The sequence below is a fragment of the Ovis canadensis genome, chromosome 10, assembly GCF_042477335.2.
Source record: "Ovis canadensis isolate MfBH-ARS-UI-01 breed Bighorn chromosome 10, ARS-UI_OviCan_v2, whole genome shotgun sequence".
In the NCBI taxonomy this organism is placed as follows: domain Eukaryota; kingdom Metazoa; phylum Chordata; class Mammalia; order Artiodactyla; family Bovidae; genus Ovis; species Ovis canadensis.
The window spans coordinates 98,299,083-98,317,865 of NC_091254.1; the positions used below are offsets into that span (position 1 = coordinate 98,299,083).

At 55.2% G+C, this 18,783-nt stretch overlaps 1 protein-coding gene across 1 annotated transcript in view; it reads right to left on the minus strand.

The window, feature by feature from the left end:
• COL4A1 (collagen type IV alpha 1 chain) overlaps positions 1-18,783 on the minus strand; it is a 129,462-nt gene that overhangs the window by 23,683 nt on the left and 86,996 nt on the right. The window contains exons 18-31 of the mRNA XM_069602011.1: positions 18,424-18,465; positions 17,471-17,555; positions 17,289-17,324; positions 15,218-15,382; positions 12,772-12,867; positions 11,333-11,416; positions 10,710-10,780; positions 6,119-6,310; positions 5,396-5,564; positions 2,564-2,656; positions 2,371-2,475; positions 1,724-1,821; positions 1,086-1,236; positions 767-880 (exon numbers count right to left, since the gene is read on the minus strand). Of these exons, the coding sequence (XP_069458112.1) occupies positions 767-880; positions 1,086-1,236; positions 1,724-1,821; positions 2,371-2,475; positions 2,564-2,656; positions 5,396-5,564; positions 6,119-6,310; positions 10,710-10,780; positions 11,333-11,416; positions 12,772-12,867; positions 15,218-15,382; positions 17,289-17,324; positions 17,471-17,555; positions 18,424-18,465 (1,501 nt within the window). The remainder of the gene's footprint in view (positions 1-766; positions 881-1,085; positions 1,237-1,723; positions 1,822-2,370; positions 2,476-2,563; positions 2,657-5,395; positions 5,565-6,118; positions 6,311-10,709; positions 10,781-11,332; positions 11,417-12,771; positions 12,868-15,217; positions 15,383-17,288; positions 17,325-17,470; positions 17,556-18,423; positions 18,466-18,783) is intronic.

An 18,783-nucleotide genomic window follows, 5' to 3' on the forward strand; every position in this document is an offset into this window, starting at 1 on the left:
TGTGCCCGTGACTTTCTGCAGAAGGCGTGTGGCTGTGGCCACATCAGGGCAGGGGCCAGGGAGCTGCTCGCCTTCCTCAGACAGTGGTGTGTGGGGCCGCCACTGGGCACGCCCTGTCCCAAGACGAAGCTCCCTCTGCCCGCGGGGCATCAGCAGCAGGCTCCTCCCTGGCCCTTCCACGGGGTGAGACTCAGCCCAGCGTCCCCCGCGCGGCTCTCCCTGGCTGTCCTCTGCTGCCCACCACTGTCTCATTTGACGATGGCTATAAAGGCAGAGGCAGCTTCCAGACGCGGACTCCCATGTTACCCATGACTCACTACCCCTCCTGTGGAAGGATCAGAGCCGCTGATCCTTCTGAATTAAATAAAAAAGGTACTGACTATACAGTAAAGGGGAAGTGTCTTTGGCACATAAACCAAGTTCAGAGAGAGGAAGAGAATGGCATCTGTGACTCTGTGTGTGTTAGTCGCTCAGTCCTAACCAGCTCTCTGCAACCCCATGGACTGAAGCCCGCCAGGCTCCTCTGTCCATGGAGTTCTCCAGGCAAGAATACTGCAGTGGGCTGCCTTATCCCTGCTCCAGGGGTTTTCCTGACCCAGGGATCAAACTTAGGTCTCCGGCTTTATAGATGGATTCTTTACCATCTGAGCCATCAAATGTGTATCCACAAAATAGAGCTCTATCCACAAGAGAGCTGACTCTTCCCCCTCTGAGCCACAGATTGTGAGTTAGGGGAAGGGGGCATTCTGGAAGAACGCTGTATCACCTGATGACCCTGGGGGTCCCTGTCCTCCGGGGGGGCCCATTGCTCCAGGGGGGCCGATTCCAGGGACTCCCGGCGCTCCTTTGGGGCCTTGCAATCCAGGAGGTCCCGGGTCACCTGGACGGGGAAGAAACAGCGACCACATTACACAGGGACACGGCCGTGTCGGGGCGCAGCACCCACCACACCAGGTCCCGGGAAGCCGTCCAGGGTTCTCACCATTCATTCAACAACCACTTACGGGACCTAGCAGGGGCTCTGAGGCCACAGGATAAGCAGGCCCCTTCCCTGCCACCAGCTGGATTTGCCCGTAAGACGTTACCTCTGAGCCCCTGGAGGCCTGGGGGGCCGATGGCGCCATGCTCTCCAGGAACGCCCGGTCCTCCGACGTTTCCCTTCTCCCCGGGGGTGCCAGGGATGCCAGGTATCCCAGGCAGGCCTTTGAGTCCCGGCAGACCGACTCCAGGCTCGCCCTGGAGACCAAAGCACAGAGAAGCCGGTGACCCTCTGAGCCGTGGTCTGTGGGCTGTCACACCTGGCGTGCACTCGGGGAGCTCTTCTGCTATCTGGCTCGGGCCATGGAGGAGGCGCCTAAGGACCCCGCAGTGCTCAGGGCAGTCCCTGTCACGATGAATTACTGGGCCCAAACCTCCATATCACGGAAGCTGAGAGAAGCTGCCGCCCACCCTCCTGGGGGCTTCATGTTGCTTTCTTCCTCCACTCCCGGTAGGACACACATTGCAACTGAGACCCAGGATGCACACGGGTCACAGCACAGACGGGAAGCGGAAGAAGATGCAGGACTGTGTGCTACCCCATTTGCTTGGTATTTCCTGTCTGATGCTATTTCACATAAAACACGCTGACCCAACACACCCTGTGAGAGTAGCAGCCCGTGATTTACGTGCCCAGTTCATCACAGCGATGTGGACAGCAATCTGGGGAATGCTCGACGCATACCTTCTGGCCAGGTGGGCCGGGGTTGCCAGGTAAGCCGTTGAAGCCTTGACGACCCGGATTCCCAGGAGGTCCAGCGTCTCCAGGTAAACCATCAATGCCTGTTTGGAAGAGTAAAAAAAAAAATCAATGTAAAATACTATTCCCGACATCCTCCACTTCTTTAACCTGCTCAGAAGAACTTGCACAGACTTGAGGGGGTCAGCAAGGAAGATGAGACCACGCTGGGCCTGGTGGTGGGCAGCTGGGGGCAGGGACCACTCACGGCACCGGCCGCCCCCTCCTCTTTCTCCCTCTGTCCTGCCCCTACGTTCCTTGCCTTCTTTGTAAACTTTTTTCCTATCTGCTCCCTGCAAACGCATCACACCAGTATTTGCAGACTGGGAATGGCTATTTAGACTCTGGGGACTCTGAGTGAGGTCAGGGGGCATCCCCTTTGCCTGGTTAGAAAACCAGCCCGGATCTCCCAGTGCAGACCTGCATCTTTAAAAAAAAAAAATCCTTTGGCCACACCACACAACACACGGGAACCTAGTTCCCTGCCCAGGGATTGAACCCGTGCCGCGTGCATCGACCGCCACTGGACCGCCAGGGAAGTCCCCGAACCGGCACGTGAGCAAGACCCCTCATGAGGCCCCAGCAGGGCTCACCTTTGGGGCCGGGAGGCCCAGGAAATCCAATCCCAGGCTGGCCAATGGCACCCTTCTCTCCGGGGAGGCCCGGCCTTCCGGGGCTTCCAGGAAAACCTCGGTCACCTGCGGCGGGAGAGGCCGGCGGTCAGAGGAGAACAGGAGCGCTTTCCCAGGGGGCCCCCAGGTGAACCGGCGAGAACCCTGAGGGTACCTTGTGGCCCCTGGAAGCCGGGGGACCCGGGAAGCCCTTCTGCTCCAGGGGGGCCGGGCAAGGGCACGACTTTTCCCGCCTCTCCCTTGGGACCTGGGGAAAGAGAACAGACGCGTGGTGTGAGGGCCGCAGCCTCACGTCCAGGAGATCGGCCCCGTCCACACATCTCCCTGCCTTCCTCCCACCGAAGCCTGTCTCACAGAGACCGACCACCTCTTCTCCACCAACGTCCAGACTGACCCGGACGTTCGGTCGACACAGGCATCCCTTATGTGTCCAAAACAAGAGTCACAAAAAGCTGAAAACTCTGCACGCACAGAGAGCAAGGCGACCCCGGGTCACCACCCGTCCAAGTCAGGACCCTCTGGCCGGCCCCCTGAGCGTCTCAGACAGGACTGGCTCTCAGCTGCTCTGGAGCCCGTCCGCTGGAAGTCATCTTCAGGACCCGCTCCGCGGGTGACGTGAGCTGGGTTATCGCCAGCAGCCCAGAAAAGCCCCCTTTCCCTCTGCAAGCTGGGAGGGGCAGGCCCAGCCCCTGAGCGCCCGTGCCTGCGAGGACCACTGGGTGTCAGGATTGAGCTGTGTCAGGGAAGGACCATGGGCCTCATCCCCACTGAATCATAGTGTACCTTAAAGAATTCAGGATAAGGAGTTAGCTACAGACTGTGGGAACTGCCGGGGCCTGACCCCAACACATCTCTGCTATCAGCTCTAGGCCTGGGAATGAGGCTTTTACAATCCTCAAAGTAAGCACAGCTCTGGCCGATCAGAGCAGCTGGGTCTCTAATCCCAGAGCTGCTGGGGTGGGGAATGGCCCAGGGACCTTCCAGAACGTGGACGACCAACAGCACTGCTGGCTTTCCACCTTCCGGAACCTTCTTCCCATCCTCTCAAGACCTATCTGTGTGTGCCCCACTGGCTTTTCTGATGATGCTGGTTTCTGGCCGAGAAAAAAAGCTGATTCCTATCTACACTCTGCCAGTGTTCAGATTCGGAGAAGGTAATGGCAACCCACTGCAGTACTCTTGCCTGGAGACTCCCAGGGACGGCGGAGCCTGGTGGGCTGCCGTCTATGGGGTCGCACAGAGTCAGACATGACTGAAGCGACTTAGCAGCAGCAGTGTTCAGATTCGAGAAGCACAAAGAACACTCAAGACGGTGCTCCGGGAATCAGGAGCAGGACGGCCCCTTCTCCAAGACCGAGGGGCTTCCGAAGTCAAGCCCAGGACGTCCTGCCCCGAAAGGAATCATAAATGAGACATTTCTCAGGTCCTTGCTAAACAGCAGACAAGTAAGTCCTAACTTAAGGCCAAGTAACCGGCGATCACCCAGCAGTGGCAGCAGTAATAAGCAACACAGCCAGCTGGGTTTGGACTTCCATCAAAGGCTGTGGGCATTTCCTGCAGTACCGAGCCGATGGCTCTATACCGTGCCTTCACAGGGAGATGGCGGCTCCCAGAGGGGGCCGAGACTGATGGAACTCGGGGCTGGACACCGGCTCGGGACAGTGGGCAGCTCTTCCTGGAAACTCTGACCGCCCACTGCTGAGTCACTGCGCTCCTCAGGGTTTCCTAGTCACACCACTGGAAGCAACCCCGGCCACCTTCCACTCACGTCTCCCACCTTCAAGACGTCTCAGTAAAGCTCACGTCCTCTGTCCTCTGTGTCCAGGTCACTCCTGACCTCTTTTCTAAGGTCTGCAGGCAACCATGTCAGTGTCCCTTTCTTCTCAGCTGTTGCTCAGTCGCTAGGTCGTGTCTGACTCCCTGAGACCCCATGGACTGTAGCACACCAGGCTTCCCTGTCCTTCACCATCTCCTGGAGTTTGCCCAGACTCAGGTCTATCACGTCAGTGACGCCATCCAACCATCTCATCCTCTGTTGTCCCCTTCTCCTCCTGCCCTCAATCTTTCCCAGCATCAGGGTCTTTTCCAGTGAGTCAGTTGTTCACATCAGGTGGCCAAAGTACTGGAGCTTCAGCTTCAGCATCAGTCCTTCCAGTGACTCACAGTCAGCTAACAGGTCAGTGAGCAGCTGCTGCGTGCAGGCCCCGGGGAGCCCCCTTCCCTGCGGTCCCCGATGATGAACCAGGGACGGCGATGCCGTGGAGCACATCTATAGGACCCCTCACACGGCCCGCCCCCCACGTCCTCTGCTGACATCCAGGCAGTGGGCTCTGGGAGGGTGGGAGCTCTGGCTTGCTGCCTCTCTGGCCACTTAGCAGCATGCGCGGCGCCCAGAGCAACACGAAAACCTGTCAGGTGACTGAAGCTAGCCCGGAACTAAACAGCCAAGTCAACGTGGCTGTGGACCAGTCACTGAGTGGGTGCAGATCAGCGGAGGGGTGGGAAGGACGTGGCCTGGGATACACAGAAGCCAAAGCGGGCCACGCATCGGGGAAAAACGGAGCACGGGCTCATGCTGTTTTAACATCCACAGAAAGGGCTGATTTTCGCTGGTACGTACGGCATGCGCGTGCTGCGTGCCAAGTCGCTTCAGTCCTGTCCGACTCTTTGCGACCCCCTGGACTGGAGCCTGCCAGGCTCCTCTGCCCATGGGATTCTCCAGGGAAGAATACTAGAGAGGGCTGCCATGCATGGGATAGTTATTCATAAGGAAATTACCTTAAATTCAACTTCTTGTCACCCAGATGCTACACATATCACCTGGCCCAGCTCATAAAGGAAAGGGACGACATGCGGGATGCTAAGGAAGGGCTTGTCCAGGCCACAGTCGCCCTCCTGGCAGGACTGAAACCAGACCCACACCTGCGCATGGCTGAGCCCAGGCTCCTGGTGCTCTGGGGCGGCACCCGAGGACCTCGGGCCTCACCTGGCTGGCCTGGGGCCCCAGGGTTTCCTGGGAAGCCCATTTGTCCTTTGTCACCAATGGGGCCAATCGGGCCGAAGCCTGGAGGCCCCGGAGGGCCGATGTCGCCACGGCTCCCGGGGAATCCGACGCCTCCCGGGGGGCCACGCTCCCCTTTCAATCCTACTGAACCCTGGAGTGAAAAAGAGAGCATTATCAGCAGACATACCAGCGCTCCGAGCTAGCGCACATCTCCCAGCATCCGTGGTAAAAGAGTGACCAGGGTCTAACGTGGCCGTGCTACTTATTTACCTCGACCCGCCAGCAAAGGTCAACCTGCAGTTAATCAGTGAAACCAGCATTCTTCCATCTCAGCACAGCAATCACCCTGCCTGCCTCCCCCCAGACCAGGGCACACCCCACAGAGGAAGGCATTCATCTCTGGAATCTTCTCTGAAAGGGTGACTTGAACGCCATTAACTTTAAACTTCATCTCCCACCCAACAGGCGGGCACCTTTTCAGTTCCCCCAGACCCATCAGAAGACAGTGGCCCCCTTATCATCTCATTGTTTAAGGTGAGGTTCTCAGCTCCCGAGTTTACAGACCACAGCCTTCCCAGGGGACGAGAGACGAGTCTGTCTACGACAATGACCCCTGAGTGGAAACAGGCAGTTATGACACCAGTGCCTCGTTTATCTGCATATCCATCCGTCAAGCACACCTTCAGAGTCTGGGAATCCACCTACCGGGGAGCCTCTGGGGCCGGGGAGGCCCGGTTGGCCGTCCCTTCCAGGGGAGCCCGCTCTGCCTGGCATGCCGGGCTGGCCTGGTAAGCCGGGGTCTCCTTTGTCGCCCTTGAGCCGTAGGTCGAAGTAGATCTCGCCGGGCTCGCCCTTGGCTCCCGGCTGGCCCATGAGCCCTGGCGCACCTTGAGGACCCTGCAAGAACAAAGCCTTATGATGCCCCCAGCAAAGACGCTCGTCCAGAGAGCAAAGCACACCCAACAAGGAGCCAGGACGCCTGGGCAAGTGGGAACGGGCATAGGTTTCCTCGTTCCCTGTCTGGGAGCCAGCCAGCAGTTCTGTGACCAAGCCCTGAGCTGACCTCACTGCCGTATTGCCCTGAAAAAGCCTTTAGGAGGGATCGCTGACAGGGGCAGGCACAGAAAAGCAGCTGTCCCCAACCCATGGGCCAGTCCCCGGGGACTTTCTTGCCTTTCACAACCGCTAACATTGCCCAGAACAGGTCAGCTCTGACTGGCAGGGGCTGGATTGCGACTCCCTGGGCCCAGGAGCCAGAGCGGGAGCTGGGAACAGCCACGTTCTCCACGTCTGGCCAGTGCTGAAATCAACGCAGCTTCCCTTCCTTGCTCACGGCCCTAATTCCGGAAGAGATGAGAAGGGGCAGGGCACCTGGGCAGAGGAGACGCGCGTGGCGAGCACCCAACCAGCTCTGTAACTGCAACGCTGAGCCGTCAATGGAACAGGAGTAAGTTTCCCAAGAGACTATCTCTCAGCTCTTGGAAGGCAGGATCCTCAAAGGAGGCCCACGCCCCTGGAAGGTGCTTCCTCCAGCCTCCCGAGCAGAGGGAAGAGCCAGGACTTCCCAGCTTGTCTCAGCGAGCTGCTCTCTGAGAGGAGTCTGCAGGCTGCCTGCTCACTAGGCAGATTCGTGTGGCTTGAGCCCCTTTTCGTAAATTCCCTTTGAAATGGATTTTGGATGTCTGTAAACCACACACACACACACACGCACACACACACATGCACACACACACATGCACACACACACCTCTGTGTCTATGTGTAACCTGTGCTCCTCAATGGAGGGAGCCACAGGGCAGGGAGACACCCAAATCCACACAACCTTTAGACAGCAACACGGCTCCCATTCCCCACAGGCCTGCGAGGTGTCGCACCCCTGACTCTTACCCCAACTCTGCAGGGAAACTGCGGGAACAGCTGTTCCGCAGGTGAGGAGCTAATATTTAGAGAAGGTCGGTGATATGTCCAGGACCGCACGCCAGAAAGTGCTGATTTCCCGCCGCAGAGCCCGTCCTGGGTCCCCCCCACCCCATGGGCCCCGTGGAGAAAGGTGTTATCGAGGAAAGCCTGCCTCGGACACAGACGTGGGAGCTCGGCTCGGAGGGGATCGGGGGCTGGCACGCTAGGGAGGCATCACCGTGGGGCTGACATGTGTCTGCTCATCTGGCCTCTGAGGAGTCAGATGGTGCCAGCTAAGTTGTGGGGCAGCTGCTCTGCCCAGACGGGCAGTTACCCCTTCTCAGAGACACGGCCGAAGCCAGCCAGGGCTTTTCCAGAAGTCGGGAGAGGGGGCGACAAGGCTGTGCTGCCCACTACTCTTTAAAAACTTAACATTAAGCCTCGGTTCCTTAGTCCCACAGCCACACTTCAAGGACTCAGTAGGCACCACAAGCCAGGACTGCCCAAACTGGACGGTGCTGACCGAGGGGGTCTATCCTGGCAGAAAGCGCCGCTGGACAGACACCGCCGGCCAGAGCTGGCCCTGGGCCGAAAGTGCCCTTGGGAGCCGAGCACGCTTCGCTCAGCTCTCCTGGGGGATCAGGGAAGACGCTCAACCTACGCGTGCTGGTCCCCAGGGGGGCCACGCAGTATTTCCACCGGCCACACGCTGGGAAGGTTGGCAAGGATCAGGGAAAACTCATCACTTGGTTGAAAGCTGCTGTGGTATTTTGTAGCGTTTTCTCTCCGAGTTAATTTTAGCTCCCGTGAATCCTTCAGTTAGTTCAGCCGCTCAGTCGTGTCCGACTCTTTGCGACCCCATGGACTGCAGCACACCAGGCCTCCCTGTCCATCACCAACTCCCGGAGCTTGCTCAAACTCATGTCCATTGAGTCGGTGATGATGCCCAGCTAAACTCAGAAACCTCTTCAGACAGACCAAGGAGCCCTGTTCCCACGTTAGCACAGTGCAGCCTGCGGGCCTCCCTGCTCTCAGGGACATTCACTATCTACTCATCTCTCCACTAGCTTTTCAGGGCTTTGAGGGCAAGACCAAGGCTTTCTTTCTTGTCTCCACGTGTCCGTCTCCAAGAGGGAGATGCTGGAGGAAGGACATGCAGAACCAGCAACATCCACCAATAAAAGATAAATGCCAGGGTAAGGAATCACAATCAGTGCAGGTCTTCCCAAAACAGAAGCACCCTCTTACGCTATGTCGATGATTCACAGCTTAGAAATACAGTGCTCTCTGATACTATGAGCACAGGGTGGGAAAAATACAATTATTCCCCCCCTACCGATGACCTCGCCAGGCATCAAGGGAGAAATCCAGGGTTTCTTTGAAAAGTGACATTTACAACCCAAGGACGTCTCGTGTGGTTTCTGTGCCACAGACCTTCTTAATCCCAAACGATTTAAAGGTCTTTTGATTCTTATCCCTTAAGATAAATACTGAAGAATCAAAAGCTGCCTTGGCGGTTCAGCATCGGCTGCACAAACTGGAGATCTGACGACTTGCGCAGTCTTCTTCCAAAAAGTGTGCCGCCTTGGGAAGATTCAGGAGACATTCCATCCAACCAGCGCAGGTCATTCCCAGTGACCCCAGACCTGCTGGGGGCTGGGCTTCAGCATCTCAGAGTGGACACTGCTCCCCAAAATCAGACTCTCAGCCTTCAGAGGACATGTCTCAGAAACGCTACCCTAGTTAAGTGCAGGATCAGAGGGGTTTCCACTGGAATCGACTTTCCAGCTGGCTCTCCTGGTCTGCAGAGCCTCTTTTAGCCTCCAGCCAAATGCGAAATAAGGGGACCACACTTTTGAGCTAGTTTAACCATTGGAGCTGTGATACTGCATCTAACAAAAGGGAAACCATTATCATCTCAAGCTATTTCCCCAGAGAACAGTTTTTAGAGGTGTCTTCCCGCTATCCCAAGAAAGGAGCTCTGGCGGACAAGGCACAGGGATGTGCCTTTTTGCTGTACATTTTCTGCATTTTTTCTGTATCATGGCTTCTCCTCAGCCATCCCTTCCTTTTTTTTTCTCATTTTTATTGGGTCTGGGGCTGGATCTAGGGGCGGGTGTCTGAACTAGGTTCCAGGCAGACTCGAAGCAGGAAGTCTTTATTCCAGAAAGGCCGAGGAGATAAAGACCATGTCCAGACGCTGTCTGTGGCCTTCAAAGTGGTTCCGACTTTGATCCCCACCACAGTCAGCATTCCCAGCTTTGTGAACTTACAACTTATTTAGAAATATTTTAAACAATTGCGACTTCTAACTCAGCTCCCCAGGCACCGGGGAAGTTCTGGAGAGCAGAGGCCCATGATCTGACTTCAAACGGAGAAAACCATTGAATTCCAGCTGTTTCATTCCTATTTCAACTCACTCTTGGCCTGGCCCACTCTCATAGAACCTTCCAGAAATATCTTTTTAAACTACAAATGTAATTTGTACACCAAAAAAGAATAATGCTAAAGATTTAATGTTCAATTTAGCACAAAAGAGAAATGAAAAGAAAAAAGCAATGAAAGAAATTGGAGAAGCTGGTTAATGCTTACTGAACTTAGTAGAGCAAAGACAATGTAAGAACAAACCCCACAGGCCTAGAAGCTTTAGCAGAGAAGCTGATTCCACGCACAGAAGTCATGTCCTTCAATACTGAAGATCACTACTATAATTTCCTATTCAATGACTCCTTTTAAGACAAAGCAGGAAGGTTAAGAAACTGATACTCTGTTTAACTGAAAGATTTCACATCCTGAGATGGAGATATTGCCTTTACAGGTTTGAAAAAGCATCTTTATAATAGATGTTGGTGGTAGGAATTTTCAAAATCTGTATCTGCAATTATGAGAATAAAGGAATAGCTCAGATTTCCAGAAGAAAACAGGTCAGTTCGCCTCCATCACCACAGAAACCATCACTGCTGAACTTACTCACTGAGGAGCTCTAGGCTGTCTGGTGCAGGATGGATGGTCATGCAGAAAGCCAACAGCTCACCAGCGCAGCTTCTGGCGTGACCCTCGGTGGCACCACTGGCTGCAAGAGCCTCTAGAGGCCCTGTGGGAAAGTGCCCACCAGCGCTGAGCCACACCTGGACACAGGTTAAGTGGCAGCTGAATTCTGACCAGGTGAGAAGACCAGCAAGTTGGGATGAGGGTTCTGGATTCAATGCTTCAGCCCATTGTCAGCTCAATCAGTCAGGAAGGACATGGGGAGTAATTCTAACTGTTCCACAAAGCAGTCCTTTACTGGCTCCCAAATAAAGCAAGAGTCCATTTGCAGGTGTAAAAAGATACGCCTTAGCTGGTTTGCTCGGTGGCAACTTCTAACACATACAGGAACTCAGACTGGTTTACTTACAGGCGTTCCTTCCACACCAGCCCTGCCGGGCAAGCCTCTGTCTCCCTTGGCCCCTGGTTGTCCTGGGAAACCTTTTGTAAGAGACGGAGGAAAAATTCAGCACACTGTTGATAAGACACTTTCTAACAGCTCAAAATCCTTCCTTTTTCTTCAAGATTCAAAAGTGCAAAGATTTTTATACAAAGTGGATGATGTTTAAAGAATCTCAAGAGAGTAATGACCAAAAAAAATGCCTAATGTGGGCTCAGAAGTGGGGAAGTGACCCTGGAATGCACACCAGTACCCCTGACTCTGGATGGCTACAAATTCCTGCCCACCCATCCAGGGACCACTTTTGCCAAAGCAGGCAGTGACCTCCTCTGAGATGAGGAAGGTTTCAGAGCTGTGTGAACCACCTGCCGCTACCCTTTCACTAGGAAACCTTTCTGACACTGAACGTGTAGGCCATCTTGATCGTTTTCGACAAAATGGATAAATCCCGGAAGGGCAGGTCCACTTCTCATCTCTTGCTTTAACGCTGATGCAGACCATCTGGTCAGGCATGTAAGATGCGCTTCACCACGAAGGTTCCGACCCACTGAAGCCAATCCCAACCAGGTCCCTTTCACACTGGGGGGTCTTACCTATTTCTCCGGGGGGTCCCTGTGGCCCTGGGGGCCCACGAAGCTCTGTAGTGTCACAGACGAGGCAGCTGTCTCCTTTTTGACCTAAAGAAAGGAGACACGGGCTATTATGCGGAACGAGAGAGCAGAGAGCCCTGCAGCGCAGCGGCAGCGCAGGAGAGGCACCGTCCACCCGGGGCCCACTCAGGACGCATCCCCCTGCCAGCGGCCGCGGGCCCCTGAGATGGGGCCCGCCCTCTGCACTCGGCACGGCCACAGGCGACCACGGGGACCCTTCCAAGGAGCCCCATTCTTCTGTCCTGCAGAGGGACAGGCCCTGCCTCAATCCACAGTGATCCAGAACTCCACTCTGCTCATCAGCCTGAGACGACACGGCTGCATCCTTCTGTCTTAACTCTGAAACTCCCCATCACCTTTTTCTCTGGCTTAGCGTTTCTTAGGCAACTGCCCCTCTAACTCCGGGACTTTGAACCTGTGTTCCAGGCTGACAGATGACACGGGGGACTAAAAAGGCACACAAAGCAAGAGCTGACCTGACACGGAGGAGGGACGACCAGAGGAACCCCAGAGCTGGAAGACGGGAGGACACGCCTTTCTTTGGAAATGCGAACCTCTTGCCTCTTGATCTTCAAGCTACGCTAAGGCCTTTGGGATGTCTTAGGGCCTTTGTCCTAAACCTCGACTGTATCTAGGGTTCTGCACCGTACATGGTTGTCAAAGTGCTGAGACGTTTTCCAGGCATTTGCACGTTGAACTTTTGAAGAGTGCAAATTCTCTGCAATCTAAAGCCAGACATGGGGCCCGGAGGGATCAGTCTTATGGAGGCCACACTCTCTTTGTTCTGGGCGTTAAGAGCCATACTGTTTAAATACCAGAACATCCTTGGTTTAGCCCACGCTAAGGCAGGCCTGTCTACAGAGATGAGCCATCGTTCCCAAGATTGTGAGGGGATTATGCTGAGTCCTGGGCTGGCATTACAGGCCCTTGAGAAGGTTAAGATAAAACAGAGCCGTGGGTGGAGTCCGCCGACCCGCCACCTCAGAGCTGCTCACATTGATTAAGGGAACTAAGACAGGGGTGTGAACATCCTGTGTGCACGCTTGTGGTCGGGCTGACAGCTGGAAAGATGTGCATTCCTGGGGAATGGCGTCTCAGACTTTGAACCAAAGGACAGCACAGAGCTATCAATCTGGGAATTCAATCTGCTGACCACAGGGAGGGACTCTGACTTCAAGGCCCCCGTTGCCTCCCCGGTGATAACTGTCTCTCCAGCACCCAGTAATCTCAGCAGGGCCATCAGAAGGCGTGTCTCAGGAAGGGACTTTGAAGAGAGCTTCAAATGAAGAATGTACCCACGTCCACCCAAAGCCGGTACATACGAAGGAACGTATCACACGTCCAAGCACAGTCACCCTTTCTTGAACGATTAAACCTCTTACCTTTTTCTCCAACTTCGCCCGTCAACCCCGGCTGCCCTGGAATTCCGGGAGGACCCTGGTCCCCTGGCGGCCCAGGCTGGCATTCCACGAGTCCATCTGAAATGGATTTTTAACAATTACAGGATCACTCCTACCAAGCTGAAGCCAGGTGTTCTCACCGGCTCTTAATTCAATCTCTGTTACAAAAGAACCTGTGTTTAGGCTGACAAGTACTAGGAATCCAGCTGTGATCTGGACAAGACACAGTCCCAGTACATTAACTTGTAAAGCGCGGCCAGCACACAGAGCATCCGTCCATTCCCCATCACAAGCCGTCACAGCTAAAGTTTCTACTTTACGATTCTAACATGTATTTCAGCTCTTGAGCCTTGTCCTGAACCTTATTTCATATTATTTTGCAAAGTACACACCCGCATCCTTACGACAAAGTACACCCCATCATCCTTACAGATTCAGAAACTGAGGCTCAAAGGGTGATGGGCTGTCCATATCCTACATCTGTGAGGTCAACAGAGACCTGAGCAACTTTATGCCTTTTTTTCCTGCTGAGCAGACTCACAGCGAAGTGCTCATTATTTCAGAGGTGCAGACTGCCCGTGGGAAAACACCCCTAATTGCTCTGATTCAATCCTGAGCATCACTGATGTGAAAAAGCATGAAACTGAACTGCAGTAACCCAAACGCCAACGGTTTGGGTCAAACCGTGTTACTTCTGGACATGCAGTAATAGAGTTAGCACTTCCTTCTCCAGTATCTTTGAAGGAAAAGGTCAGAGCGAGTGATTAAACTCGGGGCTGCACCGGCCACTCGTCATGAGCGTAGCCCAGACATCCACGGCTGCAGCTCCTGCGTCCGCAGCCCACACACCAGCCCCATCTGTGCAAAACTCTCATTTATGGAACCACCACCTAACACACTGTGGTGTGCACCACCTAATTTGCACACCCTGAAAAAGGCGACTGGGAAACTGAGAGGGTAAGTGTCACAAGGTATTCAACCCCCACGACCCGCACGATTCTCAGCGGGGAGAAGGTCACGTCTTTCCCTGAGAGGTGTTCACATTTCAGAACTGGCAGAATACTAAGAAAAGGCTCGGGACTTCCCCACGCTGGCTTCTCACCAGCCTCTTTGCCAATCACTCAATTTTAAAACTACACCCCCCGACCCGCCTGCCCACACCCCGACCTCAGTCTTCCCCTCCCGATGTCGTCTCCTCCTGAGTCTGCAGCCCCAGCTGCTACCCCATCCGCTACTGAGTCACTTGGTCTCTGCCCCGTGGTGCGCGGTCCAGGGGGTCAGGACTGTCTCGTGGGCTCTGTCACAGGTCTTAGGGCGGCGCCTGGCATCGTAGGCATGCCGATGTTTGTCGAATGAGCAAGTGACCAAGGAATGAGGGATAAGCACCCAAAGACCCTTCTGGTACCCACAAGCTTCTCTCAGAAATGCAGAGAAACGTGCCTTTGGGCTGCTTGCCCCTAGGACTTCGCTATTTGATCTCCATTCTCTATGTTTCACATCAGAAGGGGCGGGAGTCCCCGTGAAGTCACTCTCGACCCGTTAACGAGGAGACACGTGCCGCTGGGTTCTGGGTTCCCAGTGAGGGTGCCCATCTGGAGGCACTCGTGCCGTCCAGGGCATGTCTGGCCTCCGCACAGGGCTTCATCCACGAGAAGTCCTTCCGTGGAGCCGGGTCTGCCCTCCGGGAGTCAACCACGGGCACCTCTGAGAGCCCCTTTCAGCAGCCCGAAGAGCCACGCTGCAGGCGCTCTGCTGTGCGCAGGCTGAATGGGGTCAGCTCAGCTCCGGGGCTGTTAGCTCAAGTCCCCTGGAAGGTCCTGACACTCTGCACAGGCTGGAGTGTAGACCCAGCCCCCTGGGCCGTTAGCTCAAGTCCTCTGGAAGGTTCTGATACTCTGCACTGGGGCTACTTTGGAGCCAAAGAACCCCCTTCACTGAGTCAACAGGTTCATGCTCTGTGCTCAGCTTTGATGGTGGACAGATGGGAAAAACCTGATAAACTACCGTTCGGATTTGAAGCCACTGACTATGTTACCACACAGACAGAGCAGCCCCTTCTCCGTGTGTGTGCGTGCGTGTGCGTGTGTGTGTGTGAGTGTGTGCGTGGGCGTCGTGTGTGTGTGTGCACACGTGTGGGGGGGCCGTGCACACGTGTCTGTGTCAGGACCAGCTTGCTCCCCACCTTCGGATGCGGGTTAAGCCGGCTCTGGTCCCTCTAAGCCGGGGTCATTAGTCTATGTTCCGCATCCTCTCTGTGGAGACTAACTTGGCAAAGACACCCACGTGAGATGCAGAGAATCGTAAGTCGCTGGACACCCGGCCTCTGGCTCGGCACGTGAACGCGGGCACCGCCCCCCCAGCCTGCTGAGCCCTGCCTGCACCCATCCTGGACGGGACGCCATGCAGGACACGCCCACAAGGTACTCACTTGTGTGGCCCGGCTGCCCAGGGGGCCCGGGGGGCCCGGGGGGGCCGGGAAGCCCGTCCCTTCCGCTGGGTCCCGGCAGCGACACGCCCGGCAAGCCCGGTTCACCCTTCTCGCCTCTGTCGCCGGGGAAGCCGGGGGCACCAATCAGCCCCGGAGTCGGGAAGCCTGGAAGCAGAAGAGACCCTCACAGCCACAAAACGACACCAAGTCTCAGGACAGAATCCCTGGTTCCCTTCGCTCTGTTCCCGGGAGAACGACCAGCGGACCACGGCTGAACGCGGGCTGCTCAGCGAGAAGGGCACCAGCTGCCACGCGCAGATGCAGCTGGGCCAGGGCTCCCTGCGAAGTCCCTGCGAGGCGCAGGGGCTTCCTGTGCCCGCTCTCGGATCTGTGCGGCCCCTCAGCGCAGCGGCCCCAGCAGGCCAGACAGAGGACGCTCCATGCCTGCTCAGAGAGGAGAGGCGCAGAAACGCCGCGGACGGCACGCAGAGCAGGTGGGAACTGGGCCGGAACCAGCCGAAAAGGAGTCAGGACGGGGAGGCGGCCCTGGGGAACAGCACGATGCCGTGGCAGTGGGCGGAGCGAGCGCGGGCGGAAAGCTCGGCCCCCGAGTTTTGTGGGGGCAAGATCGCAGGGGCCTGCGACAGCCCAGAGGGGTCTGGACGAAGCGCTGGGGACCCAGCGGTCCAGGCTGCCGCAGGGGAAGTGACTGCTGCTCTGGAGAGTGGACAGCCAGCCTCCGAGAGGGGCCGCAGCAGGAGGGTGGACAGGGAGGTGACCCTGAAGAGCTGGCCCAGGCAAGAGCAGAGTGGAGCGGGGAAGAGCTCCCAGGAAGGACGGCAGGACCCGGACCCCAGCCGTGAACCTGAGCCCGGGTGATCCGCAAGAGGCAGGGAGGCTGGCAGGGAGGCGAGGGCCTCTGCAGTTAGCAGAGGGTGGCGGGGCAGCCTGAAAGCAAGCAAGGCCAGGGCAGCTTCAAAGACGGTTTCTAAAAACCACAGCTTGAGATGTTAATGGGGCCAGATAAGAGGTCTGAGAAAGCAGATTTGGCAAGAGACAGGAAGTGACCTGTTCGCTAGAGCACCCGGGAGGTCCAGCAAGCTTTCTGGCCAAGGAGAAGACAGGGGTGGGATAGATGAACAAGAATGATTTTAAGGGTAAATGCCCAAATTTTAGCAGCAAAAAGGCATGCAGGACGCTGAAAGCTAGCCTTGAGCCACTGCTGCTGTGAATCTTCGACGGTGTGGATAGCGGGTCGAGGGCGAGGGGGTGTCTGTTCCCGTAAAAATTACGGAAGGGGCTCTGGGAGAACTTTCAACTTAAGGACTGTCAGGAAGGGAACAATAAAGTAACAAAGAGCAGTAAGAATTAAAAATAAAGAACAAACACAACCAAAGCCTCAGGAAGACTGCGAGCGCTCCGTGCGGGATCAACCCCAGGGCACGCGGAGGCTCCAAGCAGAGCAGTTATTACCTCTGCTCTGTTACACGCCTGCAGTGCAAACAGCAGCCATCTGCACCACAGAAGCGCAGCCCCCAGCCTCCCGACGACTCGGCCCGCTGGAAATGCGAAACTCGCACACAGGCACAGACTTAGCATAAGCTCAGTGACGCAGGAGTCTCCCACGAAGCAAGATTAGGGTGATTAGATTAGTTAGAAGAGGTTTCAGCCTTGAGTCCAGTCTCAAGCTGAGGCATTCCAGACAGACGGCAAGGAAGAGCGAGGATGCTTGGGGGGGGGAGCGGAGGGGGTGGGTGGGGGGGGCGGGGGAGGGTGGGGGGTGGGGGGGCGCGGGGGAGGGTGGTCTTCAGAAAGGCGACCATACCCCTGGGGGCGTTGGAAGGGCAGGCTGTTAAGTCAGAGTCAGGGAGAGAGGAAATGCTAACATGCAATTTACAAAGCAAACTCCGTCCCAGGAGCACACCTTGTTTTCAGAGCTAGAAAAATGTGCAACAACATTGCTAACCATTTTATGCAAGTATCAAACCGACACAGAGGATAAACGTGTTCAGAATGGAAACAGAATAGAAAACGGACAAATACTCTTAAAAAATCAGTTACTGACGCTCACCTGGAGGGCCTGGCTGGCCTGGTATTCCTGGGTAACCTACAAGGAGGCAGAGAGAGTGGGACAAACTGAGCCTGGTTCACTGGAGGTGTGTGATGTGAATTTCTGTGCTGTGGGTACCCATGGTCCCGGGAACAGGGAAGGCGGGGCGCGGGGGGGGCGGGAGGAGGAGGAAAGGACCTCACCTTTGGGACCTGTCTCCCCTTTCGCCCCTGGGCCCCCTGGGTACCCGGGCTCTCCTTTCTCTCCCAAGGGTCCTGTGCCAATAACCTGAATTACGGAAGAAAAGATCATCACACAGCCCGGCAGGGGCTGGGCTGTGCATTACAGCACAGACTTTTATTATTTCCAGACACGTGAAAACAGAGAAGTGACAGTGGGAGGGGAGGGGGGGCGCGCACGGAGGAGAGAGCCAGTGGTCTCTGTGCCATGAACTCTGCCAGGCGGTTCTGCTTCCTTTTGTAATAATCTGCTTTACCAGTGAAGGCAAGTTAGACGTATATCAATTCTGAGGCTTAGGTATGGACTATCTCAATGCTCACACAGGCTGAAAGAACAGACTTCCTAAAAGAGTATTATCACAAAAGTTGCCTAAAATTTCCTCAGGAAATATGTAACAGGAACACTCAATTTTTTAACTGGAAGAGGTCAGAAGTGGGGACGCTTCTTTAAGGCCCTTGGAATATGAGACAGGAAAAAGGCTCTGTGAGCCTCCATAAAAAGGAGGAACCAGTTCACCCCAATTCTGAGCTGCCGAGACGCAAGGACAGGGTGCCTGCCACCCTCCAGATACAGTTCCTCTGGAGCAATGGATGATCTGTTTCCCTGATTATCTTTTTCCTCACCACACCTTTCATTTACGTTTCAAAATGTGTTGCTAATATTGTTACCCACGTGCAGCTCTTTTTCATTTTCGCTGTCAAAGGTAGGCAGAAAGTGTCCAAGTGTGATAACGAGTAAATACCAAACACCGCATGGTACAAAACACAAATCATCAGTTCAAATTACATGCACCCCCCCAGGCCAACGTCATCCTACGAAGGTCGTGGAGTGTGTGGTCAAGGTGATGGGTCAGCCCGTCTCTCTATTTCCCTCTTTTCCAACCGCCCCACAGACAGCAGATGCCACCGGTACTCACAGTTCCAGGCAGCCCGGGAGGACCTGCTTCACCTTTCTCTCCCTGAAAGAGAGAACAACTTCACTTGTATTTTTTTAAATTATAACGGTTGCCTGGAAATGCAGTCTAACCCCCTGGACCACTAGGGAAGTCCTATACAGTTTTTTAAAAAATAATAAAAAATAGATGAAAAAAATGATACGAAAGCTTAGGGTAGCTAAATGTATTTTCTTAAAGAAATCATTTTAGTTGAGGATTTTAGGTGTAAGACTGTCTAAACCTGCATTGAAAGTCATAATAAAAGGAAACTTGTGTTTTTCCCTTTAAGATCCAGCATGATTTGAAAACATTGGGTAGATAAATTCTTATCACTCAGAGGCT